This window comes from Phyllobates terribilis, unplaced genomic scaffold, assembly GCF_046119375.1.
Source record: "Phyllobates terribilis strain yellow unplaced genomic scaffold, ASM4611937v1 Scaffold_5__5_contigs__length_657084704, whole genome shotgun sequence".
Taxonomy (NCBI): Eukaryota; Metazoa; Chordata; class Amphibia; order Anura; family Dendrobatidae; genus Phyllobates; species Phyllobates terribilis.
The window spans coordinates 396,865,485-396,877,506 of NW_027362765.1; the positions used below are offsets into that span (position 1 = coordinate 396,865,485).

The 12,022-nt window shown below is 42.0% G+C and overlaps 1 protein-coding gene across 2 annotated transcripts in view; it reads right to left on the reverse strand.

Annotated features, from left to right (window-relative positions):
- Window positions 1-6,558: 6,558 nt before the first annotated feature.
- UROS (uroporphyrinogen III synthase) overlaps window positions 6,559-12,022 on the reverse strand; it is a 32,950-nt gene continuing 27,486 nt past the window's right edge. For both annotated transcript variants that reach the window (XM_073685056.1, XM_073685055.1), the window contains 2 exons: window positions 7,541-7,642; window positions 6,559-6,995 (listed from right to left, as the gene is read on the reverse strand). In XM_073685056.1, the coding sequence (XP_073541157.1) occupies window positions 6,870-6,995; window positions 7,541-7,642 (228 nt within the window). In that variant the 3' untranslated portion in view covers window positions 6,559-6,869. The remainder of the gene's footprint in view (window positions 6,996-7,540; window positions 7,643-12,022) is intronic.

Below are 12,022 nucleotides of genomic sequence, written 5' to 3' on the forward strand. Positions count from 1 at the left end.
ATTTTAAATTCTTTTTTTTACAGGTACTATGGTACCCGGATCTGGATGACAGTCTCCTCTTCTCCAGACCCGGGTACCATCCGCACATAGAATCGCTTCATATCCGCATGTACAGATGTAGTCATCATGCTGATATTATGCGTTTCAATGCAAGTCAATGGCGGCAATTACTCTGCGTGTCCACAAAATTAATGGACATGCTGCGGATTTTTCCGCAATGATAATCCGAAGCAGAAATTTCCGCAGCATGTGCACCACACATGCGGATTATCATTGGGGACCATGGGGCACGTATTACCAAGCATTGTTTAAGAAATTCCGCCGCAAAAACGCTTGAAAAACGCATAGTGTGCTGACACATAGAGTGGACTCCTGAGCACACGCACATAATGGAGAGGACTCCTAGGTCTTATTCATCCGTTCATCCGTGTGCCGCTCATGATGACCCATTTGTGGGCGCACAGCGAAGGAATGCAGGTCAGTAGAGAGATAAAAATTATAGATTGGGAATTATCTTTATATCTATTTTATCAATAGCTGTAACTTACCAAGTCCCTTCAACTCTTAAAGTGAATCTGTCAGTAGGATAAACCCTCCTAAGCCGCTTATATGGACATGTAGGTCATAGAAAGCTGAATAAAATGATACTTTGATATCTGCGATCCGAAGTTTTATTCCAGAGAAATCCACTTTTTTCTTAATATGGAAATGAGCTGTTAAGATCTATGGGCCGGACATAGATCTCCCGGAAAATCTGCCTCCAGAGCTTATTATAAATGAAAGGGGGCGTTACCAGTGTGAGACATGTAACGACTGACACTGCATGCTCAGATAGGTGGCTTAGGAGGGTTGATCCTACTGATTCCCTTTAAGAAGCCCCCACCTTTTATCATCAATCATAATGAGCTGTGTAGGGGGCAACCAGCAAGCAGGTGGTAGATGAAGGTCTATTTACACAGGCCGATTCTGCCCATAAACGAGCACTGATCAACTATAAATAAGTCGATCAGAGATTGTTCAGTTGGTGTATGGGGACAGAAAAATTGTTAAAGGGGTCGTCCGACCTTGGGGTACAAGTCTGCAGTCTTTCTATGTGGCTGCAGACTTGTGAATCCTCACAGTGTGCAGAGTTCGCGCTGTCAGGATTCTCCGGTGCTGGGAGTGGACGGTTATGGGATTGGAAGTATGTGATATACATACTCCCGGCCACAATGTAACCCTTTTCTGGCTGCACAGGTAAGAGCGCTGTGCACGGATCCTGTATGGCAACACACAGTCCCCATGGCTCCATACTAAAGAGCAATGGTTACATTGAGTGCTACCATATTGCGCCTCTATATTTTCTGTTAGTTCGTACATACACTCTGGGAAAGGTATTATGGTGCTGTAAGTCCTACTACAGTAATGTGCCTGCGAATCTGTCAGCACAAAACGACTGTTCAAACCAAGCCCAGGAGTTGGGTGCACCCTTGGTGTGGCCAAACAGTTCAGTGCACCTTCCCACCTACTTGTTTTATATCCATCTTTGACCTTCTCTGGCTCTGCCGAGAAGCCAAAGCTGTCAATTAAGGAAGAGAAGGGCGAAGATAGATGCAAGACAAGTAGTAGGGAAGGTGCACTGAACTGCTCGGCCACACCAAGGGTGCACCGAGCTCCTGGGCTTGGTTTGAACAGTCATTTTGTGCTGACAGATGCCCTTTAGTGATCGCAGTAAATCTGAACTATCAATCTATAGAATTGGCAAGATTGCCGTCACAAACACGAGGAACATTTCGGCAGAGGGCACTTTTAGTACGACCACTATTTTTTTTTAATATTTAGTTGACAGTAAGGGATTCAATACACAAGGACAATTTAGTGGATTTTTTTTTCCACTGTCAAATTCTAAGAATTATTTCTTTAGAATTAAAAAAAAATATATATATATATTTGTAATAATCGCAGCTTGGTACAAAAGACTAATGCTACTCAAAAACCAGATTACCTTTCATTATCCTCTTTGCGGTAATCACAAGCAAATCCATTTTACTCCGAAAATGTCTAAAAATAAGAGCTTTATACAGAGGCGGCAAAAGGAGATTTAATAGATAAATAAACCGGGAGTGATTGTAAATTGGGGTTTTATGTAACGTCTGTATGGGAGGATTTTTACATAATTTTTTTTTTTGTATAGAAAAAATTGGTGTCGCTGTAATTATCTCTTATTATCCAACAGAACCACAAATTAAAAAAACAGAACTAGAGCGATAATTTTAGGGGAAGTTTACAAATGGACAATGCGGCGATTGTGTCCTTAAAATGTCTTTTTTTTTTAATTTTTTGAATGTGGCGGAGGGGGGTGATGAGGGGCCTTACTGACTGCACGATATTTAAAGGGGAACCCATTAGCATGTATTTACATACAGAAGTAACGGTACGGTCGTGAAGGCGCTTCTTCTCCAATAAAAATGATACCATTATTGTAGAGATCCCATGTGCCTGTCCTCAGATATTCAGCACAAAAATCATATGCAAATCAGGATGGAAGTGCACAGGGGGCGTGTCAAGGCACATGGAATGCTCTTTCCTAGTGCACTGACACGCCCCCAGTGCACTTCCACTCTGATCTGAATATGGTTTCTACTTTAAATTTCTCATGACTGACACATCGGATCTCTACAAAAATGGGGTAATTTTTACCAAGACCACTAATTACACATGTAAAAACGTACTGAAAGGTTCCCTTTTATGGCGGTGGGCACTCTATTATGAGCTTCTGATTGGCTGGCAAAGGCCTTAAAGGGGTTGTCCACCTTTGTGGACAATTTTTTTTTTTATGTAAGTGCATGTAATAGGGACCAAAAATAATTTTTGCAATTATTTCATTAAAAATGTTGCACTGTTTGTCTTTGGGCCTATTGCTGACTGCAAAATGAGTTAACTGAGAATCTGTCAGTCAGCTCACTGTGACTGTCTGATGGGGAGTTTGTAGATCTATTATGTCTTTTTTTCTGAGCTCCTTTCTGCAGATTTATGGCCACAGACCACATCAAAGTTAAATATGTAGAGAAACAAAAGAGCCTGCAAAAGCCAAACGGTGCAAAATTTCTAATGAAAACCAATTGCGAAAATGATTTTTTAGACCCAAATACATGCATGTAAGTAGAAAGAAAAAAAAAAAAAAATTTCCCAAAAATGTCAACAATTCTTGGCTCTGAGCAACACCCCACCATCAGTAACTAAATATGGGCAAAGGCTAGGGCTGGAAGCTATAGGGCAAGACTGAAGGCCGCAGGGGACAGGAAAGAAAAATAGCCCTAAATACGGGTCAGGAAGTTAGGCAAGGTCAGCAATGCATATACACATATATATAGTAGGGCGTGTATCGTGCAGATTTCCATTTAAAGGGAAATTGATGACACATATAAAAAAATATTTTTAATGGAGCAGAGGTGACCCCAGCATAGCTCAGCTACATCATCCTATAGGAATAGATAGAAGTGCTTACACGGATGTGCAAATTACATAGAAAGTGACCTCCTGCAAGGTGTTTGTCCAGCACACTTTACTTGACAGAGAAGTATAAGTTGTTTCCTGTTGCTCAGTTTGCACGGAGAATCAGGTGATGGCAAACAGTCTGCACCATCCACCTGCACAGAGATCTTCACATGCAACATACAGCTCAAAAATGGCTGATTTCCAACATTGGAACAAAAAAAAAAAAAAAGTACATAGGGTCCGATTCATTATTGCATTTGCTTTTTGTTTAGCGTTTTTCTTTTTCTTCTTTTAATTCTCCCCTTTTTCTTTAAAAGTCTACTTTATGAGTTTGCTTTTTTTTTTTTTTTGTTTATCTTCGCCATTATGGGCAGGGTCTGGGGTTTCCAGCGAATTCGTCTTTGGCAGTGTTCTGCCTATGTCGATATAAGAGGAGAAAGATATCCAGGAATGCAGTTTATTAGTCAACGCGTTTTGTAATTCCAAATGTCTTCATCAGGACAAACCACAGTGTATCTACGTTATGTTGCTCTCAGATGGAACAGCAAAAACCTGACAGCAGATTCTCTTCATTTCGTCAGGGTTCACATAGCGCATTTCTTGAGTAATTTCAGTTGTGAAATTTGCATTAAAATGACAACGAAGCAAAGTATGATGCAAGAAAAGAGAGAGGGCTTTACCAAAAATTACTCATAAACAGCATGCAAAAAAAAGACTAGCTGTTTGATATGTCTCATACACAACACACACTGACATTAGGGATTCTTCCTCTCCAGTCTCTATTAAACACATCTTCAGAAGTTGAAGCAGCAGGATGGAGGGCATGATATAGCAGTACTTTGTGGTGTAGATGTGAATCCAGCACTCGAGTGAGAAAAATCTGCTAGAAAGCAGCAGCACAATTGCTTTGACTCCTTCTTGCCTTTTTCTTCTGCATAGACTTTAATAGGGGGCATTAATCTGAACCCTCAGTCCATCTGGTCTTGACCAAAACCGATTTTGAGGAGTTCAGGAGGCAGGGAAAATCTTCCACTGAATATTCATTCTCCTTAATAGCGGGCACACAGTGTCATCAGCAGCTGCCGGCTTCCTGCAGCTGCTCGGCAGTCATGTGTGCCCACTGTTGAAGAGCATGAATATTCACTCTTCCACGCCCCTGGGAGTAGAGAGGAGTGAATATTCATGCTCTTTAATAGCGGGCACATGTGATCGCCGAGCAGCTGCAAGAGCCGGCGGCTGCGCCTACAGTGTACGCGCTATTAAGGAGAATGAATATTCACTACTCTCCACACCCACAGTCCCGGCGTGGGGAGCAGTGACTATTCCAGCAGCTCATCTTACCATGTGAGGGCGCATGGCAGTGATGTCATGCGCTGCTCACACAGGAGAGATCAGCTGCTGGCAGCAGAGCAGAACGCAGCACTGCAGCAGAGGGAAGGAAGGTGAGTAGAATTTTTTTTTTGTGTGCAGCGTGATGGGGATAGGGGTGCCATGCATACCAGGATGAGGGTTGCCATGCATACCGGGATGAGGGATGAACAGTGCCATGCATACCGGGATGAGGGGTGCCATGCATACCAGGATGGGGGAAGAGGGGGCCATGCATACCAAGACAGGGGATGAGGGGGCCATGCATACCAGGATTGGGGATGAGGGGGACATGCATTCCAGGGATAAGGAGTGCCATGCATACCAGGATTGGGGATGAGGGGTGCCATACATACAAGGATTGGGATGCCATGCATACCAGGATGGGGGCCACGTATAACAGGATGGGGGATATTAGTACAGAATTAGGGGACATTACCCCTATAACAGTGTCAGCAGCAGACCCCCCCTCCCCATAACAGTGCATCATGACCCATTTTTTTGGTTCAATTTTTTTACCCTATTTTCCTCCTCTAAAACCTAGGTGCATCTTATGGTCCAAAAAATACAGTAGTTTCTTTTCCTTGTTATGATTCAGAAGTGTCCGGAGTTTGTTGTAGTATTGCTGTAATCTTTGCTCTGTGTTTTCTGTAAGTGTTTTCCTCTGAGTTTCAAATTGCCCTTGGACTTTACTCTTGATGCTGTAGAAGACATGTGAGGCTGGGTGCCCACGTAGCGTTTTTCAAGCGTTTATGCTGCGGAATTTCCGCAGCGGAAACGCTTGTTAAACACTAGGTAATCCGCACCCCATGGTCCCCAAGGGGATTCCGCATGTTCCATGCACATGCTGCGGATTTTTCCGCAGCGTTTATGCTGCGTACAAAAATCCGCAGCATGTCATTTAATTTTGCGGAAGCGCAGCGGAACTCCCGCCATTGACTTGCATTGAAACGCATAGAAACCGCGACTGTACATTTGTACAAGCGGCTTCTATGCGTCTCTATGTGCGGATGGTACCCAGTTCTGGAGGAGAGGAGACTCTCATCCAGACCTGGGTACCATTGTACCTGTAAAAAAAGAATAAAATAACAAATAAAGTTTATATTCACCTTTCCGAAGGCTTCTCTCTGAATGCCGGCATCGCTTGAGGACCTGCGGTGACGTCACCGTCATGTGACCGCAGGCCCTTCACCGCTCTGTCTCGCGATATGCCGGCAGCCAGGAAGCAGCGCTGCAGCCACGCCGGGGCCTCGGGGGTGAGTATAGCTTTATTTGTTTTTATTTTTACGGTCACACTATATAAATCCATGCTGTTTGCATGGATTTATACAGTGTGACCTAGTTGTCAAGCACTTTCCAAGTGATGTTATCGCCTGGAAAGCGCTTGTCAATCCACATGTATTCTGCAGGAAAAACGCATGCACAATCTGCATGCGTTTTTTTCTGCCAGGGAGATGCAGAAATGCTGCAGAAATTTTCTGCTTCATTTCTGCATCGTGGGCACATAGCCTAAGAGATGGCTCCTTAGTCTCTCAGATGTCCTGTGGCAAAGGTTTTGTGCATAATGAGTATTGTAGGTATGAAGAATTGGATTTGTAATCCAGAGTTCTTTGGGAATTAGATTCTCCTTGTTTGCATTTGGATAAGATAAAGTATATGACACACACACCAAAAAAAAAAAAAAAAAACCTTTAAAAAATAAATATTTTTTATTTTATTTTCTCACATTTCACATAATCTCTTATAAGGACAGCCTTTAGGTTAGGAGGTCAGAAGAAAAGCCTTTGAGGTCATTTAATGGGGGCAATATACAAATTATAGTAAGATTGTACAGTGGCCTCAACATTATCAGGTTCTGTCCCTATGTCTATAACTTTATTATGGTATTTAAATCGAAAAATCCTAAACCAAGACAAAAATTATATTTTCCATATGTTTAAATTAATAGATATTTTTCCCATAAATGGGAGTATACTCATCATCACATTCATATTCTGTGAATATCAGATCATCCAGAATTAATTTTATGGCCTCAGACAGCTCTTTAGTCCATCTGCCAGGTCCTGGGGTGTGGGGTTTTGTGCGGTGCAGCTAACAGCTAGGCCTCCCGCCGCCATCGCCTCGGAAGTCGTTGGACCAATTGCAGCAAACTAGAACAGAATAAGCAGAGTTAAAGGGATTTTCCCACCACAGAATTTTTTTTATGTTTAATTTAGATGTTGTATATTTGTATGTACAGTCATGACCGAAAGTGTTGGCACCCTTGAAATTGTTCCAGAAAATGAAGTATTTCTCCCAGAAAATTATTGCAATTACACACGTTTTGTTATACACATGTTTATTTCCTTTGTGTGTATGGGAACAACACAAAAAAAAACAGAGAAAAAAGGGCAAATTGGACATAATTTCCCACTAAACCAAAAAGAATTTTGGGTAAACAACTTCGTTTCAAGCAGATGATGCTCGTTCAATGTCACCTGTGGCAAGTAACAGATGTGGGCAATATGAAAATCACACCTGAAACCAGATAAAAAGGGAGAAGTTGACTCAATCTTTGCACTGTGTGTATGTGTGTGCCACACTAAGCATGGAGAACAGAAAGAGGAGAAGAGAACTGTTTGAGGACTTGAGAACCAAAATTGTTGAAAATATTCTTTCGCCCATGTCTCCATACAAGTGGAGTATTGGTTTTTACCTTAATTTGATTTAATCGATCATTTGATAGCTGCTGGATAAGTTTGAGGCAAAACTTCACTCCTGACGGGCTGAAAAACACAATGCTTCTGGGGATACCTTCCTAAAGAGAGGGAATTTAGTAGAGGTTACATTTGCACTTCATGAATCTTTGCCTAGAACCATCAATTAGAGAGAAGTCTGTATACACAGTGAGAAGAGTCCTCGGTTGGTTTGGTTATCGTTGGACGTCCACTGTTGGATGAATCCCGGTAAGGAAAATATATTATGTTGTCACTTCAATGCAACAACATGGAGGCAGCTCTCGAGGAATAGAAGGTGAAAACTGTGTAAGCGTTTATTCAGCCAGAATTAGAGATGAGCCAGACCCTGGTCTAGGGGGTACACATCAGTTGTCTGCGGCTGCCAGATGGGAACCCTGCAAACATCCTCCTACCCGCTAAAACCCTGGAGCCTCTTCTCCATTAGTTGACATCATGTGTGCGTAACGCCGCAACGATGGCCTTGCGCTGGGGATTCCAACACATAGGATGCGGTTCACATGGCTCCCGGCCGGAGGCAAGATCCTGAAAATCCATTCGCCCATTTATACCTAGAATGCAACATGTCAACTTGCACAAAGAACCCTTTTCCAAGCCTTGGTTTACCCGGAATACAACATAATAAAGACTCGTGGTTTTCACCTTTATCCTTGGAGTGCAGTCTCCACCTTTTAGCTTTATATACTTGAGGACTTTCCCTGGCTTTTATCCTAGCAGGATATTTTTTGCACCCAATTATGTAGATTGTGTTGCTTTTTTAAAAAGTTATTACATATTACCAATAGATATTAAATGCTGCTGATTGCTAAGGGTATTCTGAATGCTCGAACCCCCTCATGGGTCCCCAGCCTCAATATAGTGGGGGTCGAGGGTGTGCACGTCTGCTCTATCCATAGTTTAGAAACTTAAGCACTGGGCACATTCTGGTCCACATATAATCTCAGGCCATAATAGGCCAGGACTAGATAAACTTAATGCAACAAATTACTCCTAGATAAACTGCAAAAAAAATGAGAAAAAATTGATGTTTTCTAGAGGTTAAAAATATTAATCCTTTATTGATACAAATATATCACTAAAAACAGTCACATAGGCATAATATGGCCATCAGAGAATAACAATACAGAAAAGAAGAAAAAATGAAAAAGAAAATAACAAAAATCCAGAGGAGGAATCCAGAATATGAGCAGATACATGTATTCCACATATAAAGGTGGATAGTGTGTGGAAAGCATATAAGGTAAAACTCTCAACACGAGTTATATTTAATTTCCCCACACCTAAACAAATATACAGTGGGTACGGAAAGTATTCAGACCCCTTTAAATTTTTCACTCTTTGTTTCATTGCAGCCATTTGGTAAATTCTAAAAAGTTCATTTTTTCTCATTAAAGTACACTCTGCACCCCATCTTGACTGAAATAAAAAGAGAAATGAAGAAATTTTTGCAAATTTACTAAAAAAGAAAACTGAAATATCACATGGCCATAAGTATTCAGACCCTTTCCTCAGTATTGAGTAGAAGCACCCTTTTGAGCTAGTACAGACATGAGTCTTCTTGGGAATGATGCAGCAAGTTTTTCACACCTGGATTTGGGGATCCTCTGCCATTCTTCCTTGCAGATCCTCTCCAGTTCTGTCAGGTTGGATGGTGAACGTTGGTGGACAGCCATTTTCAGGTCTCTCCAGAGATGCTCAATTGGGTTTAGGTCAGCGCTCTGGCTGGGCCAGTCAAGAATGGTCACAGAGTTGTTCTGAAGCCACTCCTTTGTTATTTTAGCTGTGTGCTTAGGGTCATTGTCTTGTTGGAAGGTGAACCTTCGGCCAAGTCTGAGGTCCAGAGCACTCTGGAAGAGGTTTTCTTCCAGGATATCTCTGTACTTGGCCGCATTCATGTTTCCTTCAATTGCAACCAGTCGTCCTGTCCCTGCATCTGAAAAACACCCCCACAGCATGATGCTGCCACCACCATGTTTCACTGTTGGGATTGTATTGGGCAGGTGTTGAACAGTGCCAGGTTTTCTCCACACATACCACTTAGAATTATCACCAAAAAGTTCTAGCTTCATCTCATCAGACCAGAGTATCTTATTTCTCATATTCTGGGAGTCCTTCATGTGTTTTTGAGCAAACTCTATGCGGGCTTTCATATGTCTTGCACTGAGGAGAGGCTTCCGTCAGGTCACTCTACCATAAAGGCCCGACTGGTGGAGGGCTGCAGTGATAGTTGACTTTGTGGAACTTTCTCCCATCTCCCTACTGCATCTCTGGAGCTCAGTCGCAGTGATCTTGGGGTTCTTCTTTACCTCTCTCACCAAGGCTCTTCTCCCACGATTGCTCAGTTTGGCTGGACGGCCACATCTAGGAAGACTTCTGGTGGTCCCAAACTTCTTCCATTTAAGGACTGTGGAGGCCACTGTGCTCTTAGGAACCTTGAGTACTGCAGAAATTCTTTTGTAACCTTGGCCAGATCTGTGCCTTCCCACAATTCTGTCTCTGAGCTCCTTGGGCAGTTCCTTTGAGCTCATGATTCTCATTTGGTCTGACATGCACTGTGAGCTGTGAGGTCTTATATAGACAGGTGTGTGCCTTTCCAAATCAAGTCCTATCAATTTAATTAAACACAGCTGGACTCCAATGAAGGAGTAGAACCATCTCAAGGAGGATCACAAGGAAATGGACAGAATGTGACTAAAATATGAGTGTCTGAGCAAAGGGTCTGAATACTTATGACCATGTGATATTTCAGTTTTTCTTTTTTAATAAATTTGCAAAAATTTCTACATTTCTGTTTTTTTTCAGTCAAGATGGGGGGCAGAGTGTACTTTAATGAGAAAAAAATGAACTTTTTATAATTTACCAAATGGCTGCAATGAAACAAAGTGAAAAATTTAAAGGGGTCTGAATACTTTCCACACCCACTGTAAGCATATTCCAAAAAGATTGCCACAAAGGGCCATCTTTTTGACCCCAACACGTGTTCCGCTATGTTAACGTATGTTAACGTATGGCTTTATCAAGGGGAAGTAGTATCCCCTTCCCCTTGATAAAGCCATGCGTTAACATAGCGATTCACTTTCTGGGGGACGGTCCTGCAGTATGGGTAAGATGTGATGGCCCTTTGTGGCAATCTTTTTGGAATATGCTTATATTTGTTTAGGTGTGGGGAAATTAAATATACAGTAACTCATGTTGAGAGTTTTACCTTATATGCTTTCCAAACACTATCCCCCTTTATACGTGAAATACATGTATCTGCCCATATTCTGGATTCCTTCTCTGGGTTTTTGTTATTTTCTTTTTCATTTTTTTCTGTTTTTTTGTATTGTTTTTCTCTGATGGCCATATTATGCCTATGTGACCGTTTTTAGTGATATATTTGTATCTATAAAGGATTAATATTTTTAACCTCTAGAAAACTCAAATTATTTTGCATTTGTTTGCAGTCTAGCCATAGTTTATAGGAGTGAAGGAGATAGCGGAGTGCTGTACTCGGGAATCGTTGTGCCATAATCCTTTAAAAAGTAAAATGGAGAGGAAACTAAAACACACCCAAAAAAGAATAGAAAAATAATTGAAACTCAAAACGCTTTGGGTGGTCCTCCAAAACCTAAAACTGTGGAAATGGGTTAGTGTTCCAGATCTATTAGCCTTGAAGAGGGCATCAGTCCTACAAGCCGCTACTTGACTGCAGTTCATGGTAATTCCTGTATCTTTTACCGTATATCAATAGGTTGGGAAACTTGCATAATCGTGAGCAATCCTATGAGACATGAACTCAATAATGTCAGCAATAGGTCAGGCCATGTCCCTTCTGATAATCCTGAATCTAACCTTAATCCTTGTATGAAGCCTTGATGCTTCTACTTAGTAAATTGCTGACACATGGACGGCTCATATTGACTCAGGTGTACTGCAAGGAAATGACTGCTGCCTTGTGCATATGTATATACCGGAGGGAAAAAGCTAATGCGTATATAAAGCCGTCTAGTTAAAAAGCAAAGAAGAGCTGTCACCAGGTCAGAAGTGCCCAGTTTTTGTTCTTTTATTCCTTCGGCTCTCCTAGGTATAGTTTTTTTTTTTTTTCTTTTAAAAAGGTAACCTGTCACCTTACCTGAAGATATAGGGTTAATCTGCAGGAGAACAGCGTTACAATGTTTATTGAAAATGTGGCTATCGGGAGAAAAGTTATTTCCTTTCGTGAGCCGCCGGCTTTCAGTCAAACAGTTGTTACAGGCATCGCTCACTATCCTGTGTAAGCTCGCTCTGGGACTTTGATTGACAGCTCGCTCTGTACAGATGTGCTGCAGAGCCGGCTGTCAATCAAAGTGCTGGACCGCGCTTACAGCCGATACACAGCATAGTGAGCTGTGAAAGTTGCTGCTCGTGCACGTCCCCCCCCATGACTGAAAGCCGGCGGCTCCCGAGAGGGAATAAGTTCA